General features: G+C 37.1%; 1 protein-coding gene across 8 annotated transcripts in view; it reads left to right on the top strand.

The window, feature by feature from the left end:
• Window positions 1–14500, top strand: part of NEK10 (NIMA related kinase 10) — a 210851-nt gene that overhangs the window by 61729 nt on the left and 134622 nt on the right. For all 8 annotated transcript variants that reach the window (XM_073223984.1, XM_073223983.1, XM_073223982.1 and 5 more), the window contains 8 exons: window positions 951–1028; window positions 2878–2942; window positions 4241–4343; window positions 4436–4564; window positions 5076–5213; window positions 8077–8122; window positions 10113–10234; window positions 10373–10475. In XM_073223984.1, the coding sequence (XP_073080085.1) occupies window positions 951–1028; window positions 2878–2942; window positions 4241–4343; window positions 4436–4564; window positions 5076–5213; window positions 8077–8122; window positions 10113–10234; window positions 10373–10475 (784 nt within the window). The remainder of the gene's footprint in view (window positions 1–950; window positions 1029–2877; window positions 2943–4240; window positions 4344–4435; window positions 4565–5075; window positions 5214–8076; window positions 8123–10112; window positions 10235–10372; window positions 10476–14500) is intronic.

The raw sequence follows: 14500 nt of genomic DNA, 5'->3' as shown, positions 1-14500 counted from the left end.
GGGAATATAACAGACCCAACTTCAATATCAAAATGCATAAATATATAGATGTTAGTAAGAGAACAGGTCACCAATGATTAGAATCCCTATGGGGAAGCTCAGCAAATCAGAGAGTAATTGGAGGACATTTTTTTCCCCCAAAAAATTGCAGTAATTGTTTGGCCTTGTTCATATATGGGTTTAATTTCTGCTATCATTCCTTGCTGTCTTGGCTCCTGGAAGAATGATTCAGCCTCTCTAAGTTTTGGTTTTCTCATTATAAAATGGAAATTATAGACTAATTCACAGAATAGCTATAAAGATTAAGTGCAGCCAGGTAGGAAGAGCTCTTCCCAGTTATAAATGCCCAGATGTGGAAGACTTCAATAAATTATACATTTAATAGATAATAGAAAAGTAGTAATAAGTTAATATTTTTGGTCATTCCTCCATGCATGTATTTGTATTAGAATAAATCTAGAACAATGTTAACCATGCTTTCATGAATAACTTTCATTGCTTTAAAAAAATCTATTATTCTTGTTTCTTTTATTTTTCTACAATACTTTGTATGTATTATTTAATTACCAACTATAAAAGGAGAAATACTTCACTAGGTATTTAAAATGCAAAGTGTAAAGTTATTTTCATCCCTTTACTCTGTCCTTTTTTATCCCCTACTTTTTGTTTTTAAAAATACCCAAATCACTTTAAATTGAGATAGTTTATTATTTGTGATCTTTAAAGACAGTTGAAATTTTAAGATTGTGATTATTATGTCTTTGGTATTTGAAAGTATTACATTGGCATTGTTAGTATTGTCCTGTAATATTTACTGAAAGTTCCAAAATTGTACTAACATATCTTCTTTAGTATTAATTTTGGAGATTGTTTAGTTAATTTCTTTATGCTTACATATCTCTATGTTATTGTCACTGGTCACTGGTAACATGATGCTTTTATTCTTCCAGGAAAATGGTGTATATACAATAGCAAAATTAATTTTACCAAACAGACAAAAGAATGCAGCAAAAACTAATCTATTACAGGTAATAAACATGTCCATGGTTCTTCAATATCAAGTTACTGAAGTCCAGGGAACCTCTGATAATATAATAGAGTTTTAGAATTTTTAGGTTAGTGCGGGGCCCCTGTGCTCACTGCAAGACAAAGTATCTGGTGGGGAAGGCTGGCAGGGAAACAAAAATGCCGTTAAAACAATGTAAAAGGCTTAATGGTAGTTCTCTGTGTGGGGATCAGGTGATTTTATTTAGGTGTTTCTTTGCTTACCACTAAGTCCTATTTTTTCAAAACATGCATTGCTTCTGTATCAGAAAATAATAAAAGAGGATAGTTATATGCCATCGTTAAGCATGGACCATAGTCACTAATGTTTCCCCTTTACAAAGGAAAGCCTGTAAAATGGAGCTTGATGAACAAGGAGGGACTTGCCAAATGGATAATGGAATATGAGGGAAGCACCAAAGGCATCTGCTACAGGGTGGAAGGGCATTCCACACAAAGGGAACAGCACATGCAAAGTGCAGGAAGCTGACAGCCTGCAGTGTGCTTAGGCTGCTCAGTGGGGCAAGGCGTGTGTTTGCGGAGGGAATGCCTCAGGAGATGAGGTCTCACAAGCAAGAAGGGGGCACATTATGCAGAGTCCAGTGTGTTTTTCTGAGGAGAGGACATTGGCGGCCAGTGGCCCCACAGACACTGAATTGATGGCATCAGATTTGCAATAAGCTGTGGCAGTGGTTGCAGTCGTCTTTTTTCCAAGTCATTCAGAAAAGGGAGTAAAAAACGACCTTTGCCTCCTACCTGATTCATGAGCTGCTGCCCAGAATAATGGTCAAAGCTAGGAGAGAAGTTCTGGTGGTGTCTGGGGTCAGGAGGCAAGGGTTTTGGAGAGCCACAGATGAGATCACACAGGGGGGGGGGCACTTTGTTTCCTTAGTGCCCCGCAGATGCACAGCACGGTGCCGGAACACAGACGAAGTCAACTCCATCCTGCAGATGCATTTTGTTAAGCCAATAGAGTTTTTAAGAATTTGCACTGAAATGGCTTTTGAGGACCGTACATACTGTCTGCTTTCTCATGATGGTCCCCACTGCTCTCTCAGCAGGCTCCTTCATGCCATTTTGTTACCTGCCTGGCTCCTTGGGCAGTTCTCTTTGTGAACCCTCTTCATATATATTCTGATCACTCATTTTATCACATGATTCCAGATTCAAATTCAGCTGTTCACCCCAGGGGTGGCGTATCATGCAGGTACTGATGGCTGGGGGCTCTCTCCCTTTTTTAGGTCCTGCAAAATGTCAGATGTTTATTTTTCTTCACTGAAGTCTCCCAGGCTTCTTTTGGAGTGTTCTTGGGAGTTACTGTCGATTCTTCTATTTGGGGAACACTTAAGACTCTTTACTCAAGAGGCCAATTTGTCAAGTTTGAGTCCAGTGTGCTTGTGGCTATTTTTATATGTCATGATTTCTAGTGTTTATTTTCTCACAGAAACTATATAAATATTGAGGCATACATAGCAGGCTATAAACAAAATAAATCTTCAGCTCCTGGAAATCTTTGGCCATTTGGTTTTCTCAGGGTAGGGATTTTATATCTTGTTTCTGGTCTAATTTTGCACTTTCTAGAAAGGAATTAGTGACAAACGAGTGAATTAAGGCCAAAGGTCCCTGGCATTCTGCAAAATACATGCATTTTTAAATATGAGAAATACACCAAGTATTCACATTTTTGGTTTACAATCACAAGGTTTGGCTCCCCCCTCATGCCAAGCACTCACATTAAAGCCAGTTTAATGTTTACTTCATAATAATCCTATTTCAGAAATGTTTTAATTTATTGAGCTGCCATTTGAGAATTATGTATACTTTTTTCCCCAGTGTTATGCATTCAGAGCCTTGAGGTTTCTCTTCAGTATGGAAAGAAACAGACCGCTCTTTAAAAGGTATGAGCTTGGAGAAATTTAAGTGACCAGAGATCGGTCATTAGATTAAACTGTTTTCGCATACTGATTTAGATGCAAACAGTAAAGGAAGAATGAATCACTATACAGAACATGTGTCTTCAGATTTCTTAGAATACAGATAACACCGAGTTCCCCTACTGTTACCTTAGCACTGAAAACTAACAAATGATGAAGAAAGGGCATGAATCACTATAGCAATACAGCTCTTCTTAATTACTGGGACTGCTATGATGTTTAGTTTTTTTTTTTAAGGCATGAACATTTTTAATGGGTAATATCAAAATATGAGAAATTCCATTGAGAAATTCCAAAGTTGATCTAGGCATTTCCTCCTAATAGAAAAAAAAGTATTTGTCTGGCCTTCCTCCATAGTGGAGAAGCTCATTTAAAGGGGAGGAGGCTGAGCTGGTGAGCATGACAGAAAAATCACCACTTCGGAAAGCAAACACTAGTTGCCTATATCTGTGGTCTGCGTACCATTTACTAGGGCAGGTTAGCCAAAATCATAACCCCAAGTTCTTACTAGGATTTTACTGATAAGGTAGAATAGAAATAAAACCCTGAGTTAATAGAATTTCTTTTGTTCAGGAGCATGTAGCAATTTATGTTGTTACTTTGTTTCCATATGACACTTGAATCTGGGGGAAGAAGGGGAAGTAAAATAGTTATTCATTATAACCTTTCCCTTTCAAGGCCCTAAACCCATTCATTTTAGTGGACTTGAAGATTTTAATAAGCCTTTGAAGCCAGTACCTTGGAAATGATGCATAAGTCTCTCCATTGTTTATCTGTGATTTTTATAAAAAATTTAAAAATTGAATTAATATTTACCTCCCAGGGTTAATATGAGGACTGAATCAAATGGCATTTATGAAAGTGCTAGGCACTCAATAAACACCCAGGAAACATTTCTCCCTAATGTGTTTAATACTATACCCCCAAGTATCTTACAAATAAGGTATTTGTACTACCTGTATCCTATCATTTTTAAACAAATTTTTAAGTGTCAGCATGATGTTGTTAGCTGTAAGACCAACGTTGTTCAGCAGGTCTCTAGAACCTACCCCTCCAGTTGTTTCTGCTTGTCTCTTAAGAACCAGCCGCAGTTAATTTTGTGAGAGAAGCTGCTGAGCATTCCCCTCCACTCTGTTGATAACCTAAGGAAGTTAAGTTTGTTCCATGCTATCAAATCAGTGAGTGGCTACATCACAAAGGGAAGGAACAAGCAACAGTTTCCAAGCCCTAAGTGATATGTATATGTGTATTTTTCCCTGTAGACTTTTCCCCACCGACTTGTTTGAGATCTTCATTGACATAGGACATTATGTTCGTGATATCAGTGCTTATGAAGAATTGGTATCAAAGCTGAATTTATTAGTGGTAAGTCCTGGGTTTTAAACATCTCATCAGGCTGCTGTGTGGCCAGGATGGAATTCATCATACAGCCCATTTCCTTTTTCCGTTTTGATTAGGAGGATCAGCTAAAGCAAATTGCTGAAAATATTGAAAGCATTAATCAGAACAAAGCTCCTTCGAAATACATTGGCAACTATGCGATTTTGGATCATCTTGGAAGTGGAGCTTTTGGCTGTGTTTACAAGGTGACTTTGCCCTTGGAAAACAACATTTCTGATATTCTCAAGCAAACTAGACGTCCCACTTGCACACCCACATGCAACTGAATTGGAGCCTTGATTGTTGAAAAATGGTGAAAAAATACATATAAAAATTAGAGTGATTGTTTCTGTCTATCAGACAGTCCATGTTGTCTTATCTTAGCTCTCATCTCTAGCAATTGGTCACTGACCTTTGAGGACAAAAGCCATTGTTGCTCTCTCAAAAAAATAGTCAAAATGGCTTGTTCAGTGTGTGACACAGTCTCTAAACTCAGACCAGCATGTGAGTTCATATTTACCCAGTAAAAATCTCACTAAGCATTGCAGACTGGCCCAGGAGATGAGCTTAGTGTAAATACAGATAGAATTTAAAAGTGCTGTGACTTATTTAGATTACTTGGTTTAATCATGTGACCTTATTAATTTATCTTTCTTCTCCTTCCTATCCCCACCCCATCCTTTGTGTGTGTGTGTGTGTGTGTCTTCCTTATTTTAGGTTAGAAAGCGTAGTGGTCAAAATCTTTTAGCAATGAAAGAGGTCAATCTACATAACCCGGCATTTGGAAAGGATAAAAAGGATCGAGACAGCAGTGTAAAGAATATTGTTTCAGAACTAACCATAATTAAAGAGCAGGTAAATACTTTTTTTGTTTATGAAAATTTTTTTTTCTTTTAATAAATGTCATCAAAAGAAAGTAGAGTTCTTGTGCTGTTCTTGTCCATGCTGTTTAAGAACTGGTTCTGTTTAAAAGGATTAACTTGAGGTGGTGATATTTTAGTTGGCTTTTCCTAAGGCTTGACAGTGAACCACAGAAAGACTTTCAGGAGTTTCTATCAAGGCCAGGGATGCGGAATGATTGAGTTTACAGCACAGAGCACATCACACAGGAGAAATCCCTCTCTTTCCATTGTAAGCATATCAATTTCCTTCTCATTATATTGTAGAATATTTGGTTACTTAGTTACTTGCACAAGAATATGACTGAGTTCCCTGACTTTTGTCAAGTGGAAGCAAGCTGTTAACATTCCTGAAATATGGCTTATTAAATCTAAAATGTGGATTTTTTTGGTTACTATTTATTGGCATGAGCAGAATATTCTGACATAATGTAACAATGCAATTAACCATCATTATGAAGGTTTGTTTGGGGAGAAGGAATAAACATGTCAGAAGAGAAATGAGATTTCTTCTTGTGATCCAAGAACACATCGGTTTCTTTTTCAGCTGTCCTTATTTGCACATTCATTGTAAAAACTGTTCATTTCTAACTCCTATGCAGAGCTGTCAGCTTCACTGCTTTATTCTCCCTGAGTTATGTTTGCATGGCATCTGTTCTGGGACAGAAAGATTACCATAGACATGATGGATTTTGTTTATCAGAATCTACAGTTCCACTCCAATTCATAAATTACAGTAAACATTGTCATTAATAGCTAATTTTATAGTTGACTGTTTTATATAGTAGTCAGCTAGAGTTTAAAAAGTTAGTGCTTGCCCATGTTTAGGGTAACCTGGCCTTCAGCTCTGTGCTGTTTCATTAGAGCCCAGGATTAGAATGTGGCTTCTGCCCTAAGCTGACCTACAGTCTCCATCTGAACCAATCCTGGCCAGTGAGCTAGGTACACAATATGGTTCTGTTGCTCACCCAGTCTCATATTGTTTAAAATACTGCTGGCCGCCTGCTGATTGGTGAGGAAGACTGTTTAAGTACATTTCCTAAGAAAAGGTAGTATCAAGGTGGGGACATGTAAGAGGCATCTGCTTGGATTTGGAGATAATTCTGAATTGTACAGCTGTGCTCTCAGCAGTGGACTGGACCAATGGAAAGGATAATAATGTTGAGGTCTAAAAGGAGGAGGTAGTCACAGACAGAAGTGACAGAAATAGGGCTAGAAAGGGAACGTGTGTTTGTAGAGATTAAGACTAAGCTGCAGTAACAGAGAGGTGCCAAATACATGGGCTTAGAGAAGAGGCCTCACAACACAGTGGGCTATTTTTTATGTAACAGTCCCAAAGGGAGCTGTCCATGTTGGAAGTTCTCTGCTCCATGCAGTCATTTAGGGATGCTGGCTCTTTCTCCTTTTTTACTCTGCCACCTCCTAGGGTTGTCTGAATCTATACGGTCGAAACTGCATAGGCATGTTCATATCTGAGGAGGGAAGAGGAAGACCACGGAGTGGTGGATGCACTGCCAGCGTGCAGGGCTCAGGCACAGGGGCACACATTTCCACTTACTCTTCTATTGGTGAGAACTGAGTGATAGGCCCTGTCATGGCAGCAAGAGAGGCTGTGAGGTATGTCTGACTGGGAAGCCATTGTCCTGCTACAACTATTGCAATGGAGGAGTGGGAGAGGGAGTTTTTGGTGGACAGCTAGCAGACCCCCCTTCAAAAAGGCAAGAAAAAAGATCAGAAAGAGATACAAGCCATTTATAGATGTAATGGTATAGATGTAATGGTGACTATTCTGAGATGAAACAAACTTCAATCTTCCTAGAAACTTACATTATAAACACAAATATTTTAGTATTTGTGTAGAAAACGACTGTTTCGAAAAAGTAGAATTTCCATGTTATATCCTGAACTAAACTTAGGTCAAGGAGAAATTGCATTGCACACTTTTTAAACATAATGAGGAAGACTTTATTTAAGATTATTGTAGTAGGGATCAAACTGTTGTTGTCATAGGGAAGAGATCTGGCTCAACGCTGACTGCAGCAGGGACAGCTTGGGGTGCTCCACCAACAGGTAGGGTGAGAGGCTCAGGAGATGGAAAGTGCTGAGGGGGATTTGGTTACATTTCAAGGCTGGGGAAGAGGAACTTGATTAGGTATCAGAGAGTGGGAAGATCTTGCTAAACTGGCTTAGCAGGATTCTTAGTAAAAGTAGACAAGAAAAGCCAAGAAAAGCACTCAGAGAAGTCTGGCGGAAGTTTAACCAAGGAGGGAGTCCTTGTCAACTAACTATAATTTAAATGGAGTGAATAACTCTTAGATTATTTCCGTTTCACACTAATCATTTTGGAGAGCATAGAAAGACTGTGTAAAACAGGCAGAGGCAATGTGTGTAAATAAGTGACGGGGAGAGGTAAAGAGCAACGATGTATGCATTCGTTGTACATGGCTCTGATTTGTTTCAGCTCTTCCCTCTGCCCAGCCTGTGTGGTGCTGGGCTGGGGAGTGCCAGGTAGGTGAGCTCTTGGGTCTCTTCTAGTTCTGCGGTTCTCTCCTAGGTGGTGAAATTAGGTCATAACGCACAATCGGTTTTTAATTCTCTTTGATAAGGCCATATGGGGAGTTGCTATTTTCAGATTAGTTTTGTAGGTAGCAAAAAGAATCATGAAAAAAATATATCAATTAGATGAAATTTTGAAATGCTGTTTTATAAATAAACGTAAACACAATTTCTTTGTTATCTTCAGATATGAAACTAGCATGCCTGTGAAAACAAATTTGTATTTTGAAGTAACATGTTGCTTGTTATTTATTTTCTTATAGCTCTATCACCCCAATGTTGTGCGCTATTATAAAACATTTCTGGAAAGTAAGTATATGTTTTTGTGGTATTTCTAATTAAAGAAAAGTATCTTTATTACATATTATATTACAATGTCACCAAATTAACTTAATCAATTATTGATTTTTAATGTTGTTTATTTGACAGTGGGATGATTTTGTGCATCACTTTCTTGATCAGTGAAACAGTGATGTAATCATTGAGCTAAAGATAGTTTAAAAATACTTAGACTCCCATATGAAAGACAATGAATGAATGTGAACAAACCATAGTTGTTACAGCTATTTTCATTCTCAAAGAATTTAGTGGGATCATGGGAGAGCAAACTAAAAGATAGTGACTTCATTAAGAAAAATTGTTTTTTCACCCCCCCCACAGATTGGGCGTGGCCTAGGCCTTTAATTTCTTTTACTTTAAGTTTGAAAAATTGCCACAAGGTGGCGATGGAGCCCTGACATCTGCAGACAGGCAGGCTGGCCAAGGATGTCAGAACACTGAATCAAAACGTTGAGATGAAGCCAAACTGAGTCATTTGTTTAAAATAGTATAGGGCCTTTGAATGAAATAATAAATAATAAAATATTGATAAAATTTAATGATGTGCATCACATATGAAATTCCAAATAAAACCACTGTTTGTAAGATTTAAAGAACTCCAAGGCAATGATTGGAACTTCCTCACAGCCTGTTCATCAGCGCTATTGCTCTGCAAACCTGTTGTGTGTTTTGGTGTGTCATGATCTTTACCCATCTCCCTTCCCCTAGATGACTCAGGTGCCCAGTGCCAACCTCTCCAGTAAATCCTGCCTCATTGCTGTTTGTTCTTTACGTTAGAATAATTAACTATAATTTAGTGTGGATCCCATCAGAGATCAAGATTGGCTTCTCACTTGGACTGAAGTGACACAACTTGTCATAATTTAAAAATAATATAAAACTTTTTAACAACCTTACATCTTCCAAAAAGAACTGGAAGTGGCCTAAGAATACATAAAATATGCTAAAATAGATTAGGAAATTGTGATAAAAGGTAAACAAAATTAAAAATAAAGCTAGAGGTAAGATTAGTACATACAATAAATCTCTCTTGGGTTCATGAAAAATCGGAAACAATATAAATGCCTTTCTTTACAAAAATAATTAAGTAAAATCCATCTGTGTTGTGTAATACTATGCAGCCAGTAGAAAGGATAGCATGGATCTGTGTGTTCTGATATGTAAGTCTGTTGAACAAAAAATTTAGCATGATTTCATTTTTTGTAAATATTGTATACATATTTTATTTATATCCAAAACAAAAAGTACACATCCCATACCATTGTTAATAGTTTCATACTGGTTTTGGAGGAGAAAGTGGAATTTACTTCTTTGTTTCTTGGCATCCAAAACAGAGACACAAACTCAATCAGTTACGAGATTTCCCCATATCTGTAAGATGAAATAGAAGTCCAGCTTTCTCTGCTCTTGAGAAATTCTGTTCATGAGTCGTGTTTTCAACTGCATCATTGCAAGAACATGATATGATTCCATTGTAAAATTCTGTATGGTAAATCTATGTGACTAAAAAACAATAGGTTGAAATGCTATTTTCTGAATGCCTGACTTCATTTAAGGGTAAATTATTACTCTAGAGAGGTAAGGTGGGTTTACATATGCTTCAGGAAATCTGCCATGATTTGGGATCATGTAAATAATGACCAGTCAAACCATCACTTTTTCTCTTGGGTGTCCCCCCAACCATCCCACATCCTGGCATACATAGAAAATGCTAATATTTGCCCACATAGACTTATGGTAGCTGGGAGCCTGTAGCCAGGAGAGATGGCTGCTGGACTCTGGGTGTCCCCCATGGCCCACCCCATCCAGGGCCAAGGGGATCCATGTCTTAGGCCATTTCCAGCTCTTTAGTATGTGCCCTGCACCTGCATTGGAAAACTTGGATTCTAATACAGGTTTTCTAAATGTCTATATTGAATTCGAATTTCTGTTACCCTCTTCTTGTTTTTTTTTTATACAGATGATAGATTGTATATAGTTATGGAGCTCATAGAAGGGGCTCCTCTTGGAGAGCATTTCAGTTCTTTGAAGGAAAAAAAGCATCACTTTTCTGAAGAAAGACTATGGAAAATATTTATTCAGGTATGCTTTTATTGTCATTAAAGTTTTCTATAAAACAGTACAGTTCTCAGCTGATTTCTTAGAGAACTGTGTAGTCATCATCAGTGGTTTTATGTATATTGGGGGAAATAAAATGTGTTTGTTATTTGCTGTTTCAAGCTGTGCTTAGCTCTTCGGTACTTACACAAGGAGAAGAGGATTGTCCACAGAGACCTGACACCAAACAACATCATGTTGGGGGATAAGGACAAAGTAACAGTTAGTAAGTATAAGAAGCTTAAAATTTTTACCTGAGGAATTTCTGAATATTATTTGAGAAGCAGAGCTTCCCAACACAACTTTCTGCATGATGGGAATGTTCTATGCGTGCACGGTCCAGTACAGTAGCTACTGGCCGTATGTGGCTACGGGCACTTGAAAATGTGGCTACTGTGGCTGAGGAGCTGAATCTTAAATTGTATTAGATGTTGATGAAGTAAAATTTGTGACTAGTGGCTGTGGTACTGGACAGTGACCAGTGTAGTTCTTAATGACTGAGTGATATTTTGCCCATATGAGAGAATAAAGGGCTCTCAGGATGCTTGAGGATTTAATTCCAAATCCACGGTCTCTAGGTTTTTCCTTTTATAGGACACTAATTCATCAACAATGTTTTATCTTGTTGTGAGCAGTGTTTTGGCCTATTTTAATATAGTCTGTGCCATATAGGTGACAAATGGACAAATCAATGGCTGTGATAAACCTAGCCATATGATACTTCAACATCAATTTTTACCACAATATTTCTAACTGTAGCAGGTAGCCTAATGTTAGATAAAATTTTACAAATGAGAAGGTTACTTTTAACCCCACAAATGTCTGATTTCAACTGTAACTTAGAGTCAGCTTTTTACCTCAGAGTGATATATTAGCTCGACTCTTCTTCGCTCATAGCTCTGTGTTACTCTCATGGACTGGCTCACCAGTAGTCTGTAGGTTTGCACATCTCCTAATCAGTGATCTCTAAATATTTTTGATCAAGACATTATATCAGGAAAACATTTTTTTGATAATGTAGTGTTGATGTGTGCATACTTATTTGTAAATTCTAAACATGTATCACTGCACAATTACCTGACAATATATAAAATCTACAGAAATAAAATATAATGGGGTGCATTAAAAATCAGAATGAAGTTTTTAATATTTTTTTCTGTGTCCCCCCCTCCCTCTCTTCCCCCCCCACCCGCCCTGCGTATGAATTGCCTTAGGCACCCGGCTTTGGAGACCACCACCCTAAGTATCATTGATGTGCGATACATATGACAGCATTTTAAAGCTCAGTCTCTGAGTCTCAGAAGAATCTAATTCCTCATAAAGGCAATCCCAAATGTACACCTTTACCATGACCACGTGTCTGCAGTAACAGCAGTTAGATTTACTGTCCAGATTTTTGTAAGCAGAGCATCCTATATTCATTTAAGAAATAAAAAACAATCTAAACCAGAAATTCTGTAGATAACCTTCAGTGCAAAGTTACTTGGAAATATTTTGAAGCCAGTGCTTTGTAAAATACAAAATAAGACCAAATAATTGTAAGTCTTCATCTTGGACACACATTTGCTTTATCATTTGAAATTATAATTTTGTTTCTGTCAGCTTCTGCGTTTTTTTCTTTTTATGAATTAGACTTATTTTTCCTTCAGAATTCTTACTATTTATATACATGTAGATATTTCAATTTACAAATTAATAAGAATTATTATAAATTGTGTATTTGAATTTCAAGGCAAATAGTATAGATATGTATGTATAGTATAGTATGTAAATAGTATATATAATGTATATATGCATTTAATATGTGTGCATGTGTGTGTATATATATACACATACTCACATACATTCTTAAATAGTAGTAAGCATAGTTGTTCTATATGCTATATCACCATAGAACAAATATGTTTAATTCTTCATCAGTGGTTATTCAGACTATATTTTTAAGTAATAGACAACCATTCATTTCATTTCTTACCAAGATTAGCTGTGTCATTTCCTTTGGTTACATTTAAATACACTGAAGTTAATCTTTTATTGTGGTTGCTCTATTTCTTTTTCCTTAAGTTTTATATTATCTTAAAATTAATGTGGATTTATTGATTTTTTTGTAACTTTTATAGTTATATTTATTTTCTTTATCATTACCACACATCAAAATAGTTTGCAAAATAAAATACTGCTAAAGAGCTTATAAAGAAAAATAGCCCTATGTAACCCTCAGTTCTCTGTTTCCCTAAACAACCACTTTTAATTCTTTATAGCTTTTTCTGTTGGTTTTTGCTTTTTCAATTCCTAGTTATAGCACATTTTAGGGTTAAGTCAGTATTCAGTGTTTTCATTATTACTACTGTGTAATTATTGCTCAATGTTGATTACCTTTCCTTTCTCATAGACCTTTTTGTTTTACTTGGAATTAATAATTGGCTTCTTTTTTGCTTGCTTTCCTACTTGTCTATGTACTTACTATTTTTCTTCTCAAATCTTCCAAAAGGATTATAAAAAACCCTCTCTGTACTATTTCCACATGGTCAAACATGAGGTTACTCTCAATTTTGTTTTCCTGACACCTAATTCCTGTAGCTGCTTGCTGTAATGTAGAATGGATTTGAATTTAGTTCTACTGCATAGCCATTGTTCTGGAAATCTCATTTACTCCTTTTCTGATTGAAGTCTGTATTTCTTACATCCTATGTCTTTCTTTTCTAACTCCCCTGTTTTGTTGAAGTATATCTTCTAGTACTCTCCTAAGAAAGAGTGCTTTGGAAGTACAATTTTTGGATGATTCTGTGTCACAAAATAAAGTGTGGGACCTTCATACTTTATTGGTAGTTTGGCTGGGTATAGTATTCTCAACTGAAAGTCATTATCCTTCCAAATTTGAAGGCACTACTTCAGGTTTCTAATGTCCACTTTTACTATCAGGAAATCCAGTGCTATTCTGATTTCAATTGCTTGATACATGAGCTATTTTATCTCTCCGGAAACTTTTGAGATATTCCCTTTGCCCACTGCTTTGGGTGGGTCTCTTTTCATTCAATGTGTCTGGAACTAGGTGTGCTGTTCAATCTGGAGACATAAAACTTCAGCCCTGGGAAATTTTCCTGCATTGTTTCTTTACTACTTTTCTTCCCTTCTAGAATTTCTGTTAGCCTTAGGTATGTATAGTAAGTGATATTGTAATTTAAAAAATAATTCTTCTCATAGCTCTTTGTGTATTCATTCTATTTTAGAGTTATTTCTTCAACTTTATTTTACAGTTGCTCCTACTGAATATTTAATTTTATTATCATTTTAATTCCTCCAACTTTCATCTTGTTCTTTATTCAATTTTCATGGTATCATGCTTTTATTCTCTCTCAGGTTAATGTAGACTTTTCTCTTCAGTACTCTATATTGTTTCTGTATCTTCTGGGTCCATTTTTTTTTTGTTGTTTTATTTAATCTCTCTTTCCTGTTGGAGACTTTCTTCAAATATCTTTTGATTCTGGGCTGGCCCTTAATATTTATGAGAAGGACAGCCGAAAAGCTGTTGGGAGCTCTTGAGTTCCACTTAAGGTCATCATCTGGTGGACTTGGTTAAAGCACAATGGCACATTTCCTTGGGAAACCCCCAAAGTCATTACTTGAAATTTTTCCAGAGAATGCACCTCCAATATCTTGCCTAGGGTAATGCCCCTCTATTGCTGTCATTCTGGGAGCAGTATGGATGAAGGTGGCTCAGGGAGCCACATTCTGTTGACGATTTTCACTGAATTCCCATGGGTTCAGCCCCAGTCTGCTTCCTGCCTTTTCAATTCAGTGTCTTTGGGAAATAAGCCTGTTTTTCTGCTAGTGACAGAGGAAACTCAATTACTGGTAGTGCCATGTTTGCATGTGGGAAGGGACCTGGGGACTTGACTTTTAATTACATATTTTGAGTTTTGGTTTCACATCACCTGTGGACAACACCCTGGGATCTGTCAGGTGAAAGGGCTTCCTAGTCTCAGACACATGGGTTGGGACTTCTGCTCTGTGCCATCCTCCATCCACTTTCCATGTTCTAAAAGTTCACAGGAATATCTCATCCTCTGTTGCCACCAAGCCCATTCTCATTGCCCCTGTGGGTTAGTAATAGATGAAGGAAAATTTCTTCCCCTTCAGTTTAGCAAGGTTTTGAGAGCTACAGGAGATAAACACATCTGGCCAATCTACCTTCTAACCCCAAATAGGCAGCGTAGTTACATTACCAAGGCTATATACATAAGACAACAA

The sequence above is a fragment of the Manis javanica genome, chromosome 15 (assembly GCF_040802235.1).
Source record: "Manis javanica isolate MJ-LG chromosome 15, MJ_LKY, whole genome shotgun sequence".
In the NCBI taxonomy this organism is placed as follows: domain Eukaryota; kingdom Metazoa; phylum Chordata; class Mammalia; order Pholidota; family Manidae; genus Manis; species Manis javanica.
The sequence above is the reverse complement of the archived record's forward strand: the minus strand, read 5'-3'. Positions and strand labels throughout refer to the sequence as shown.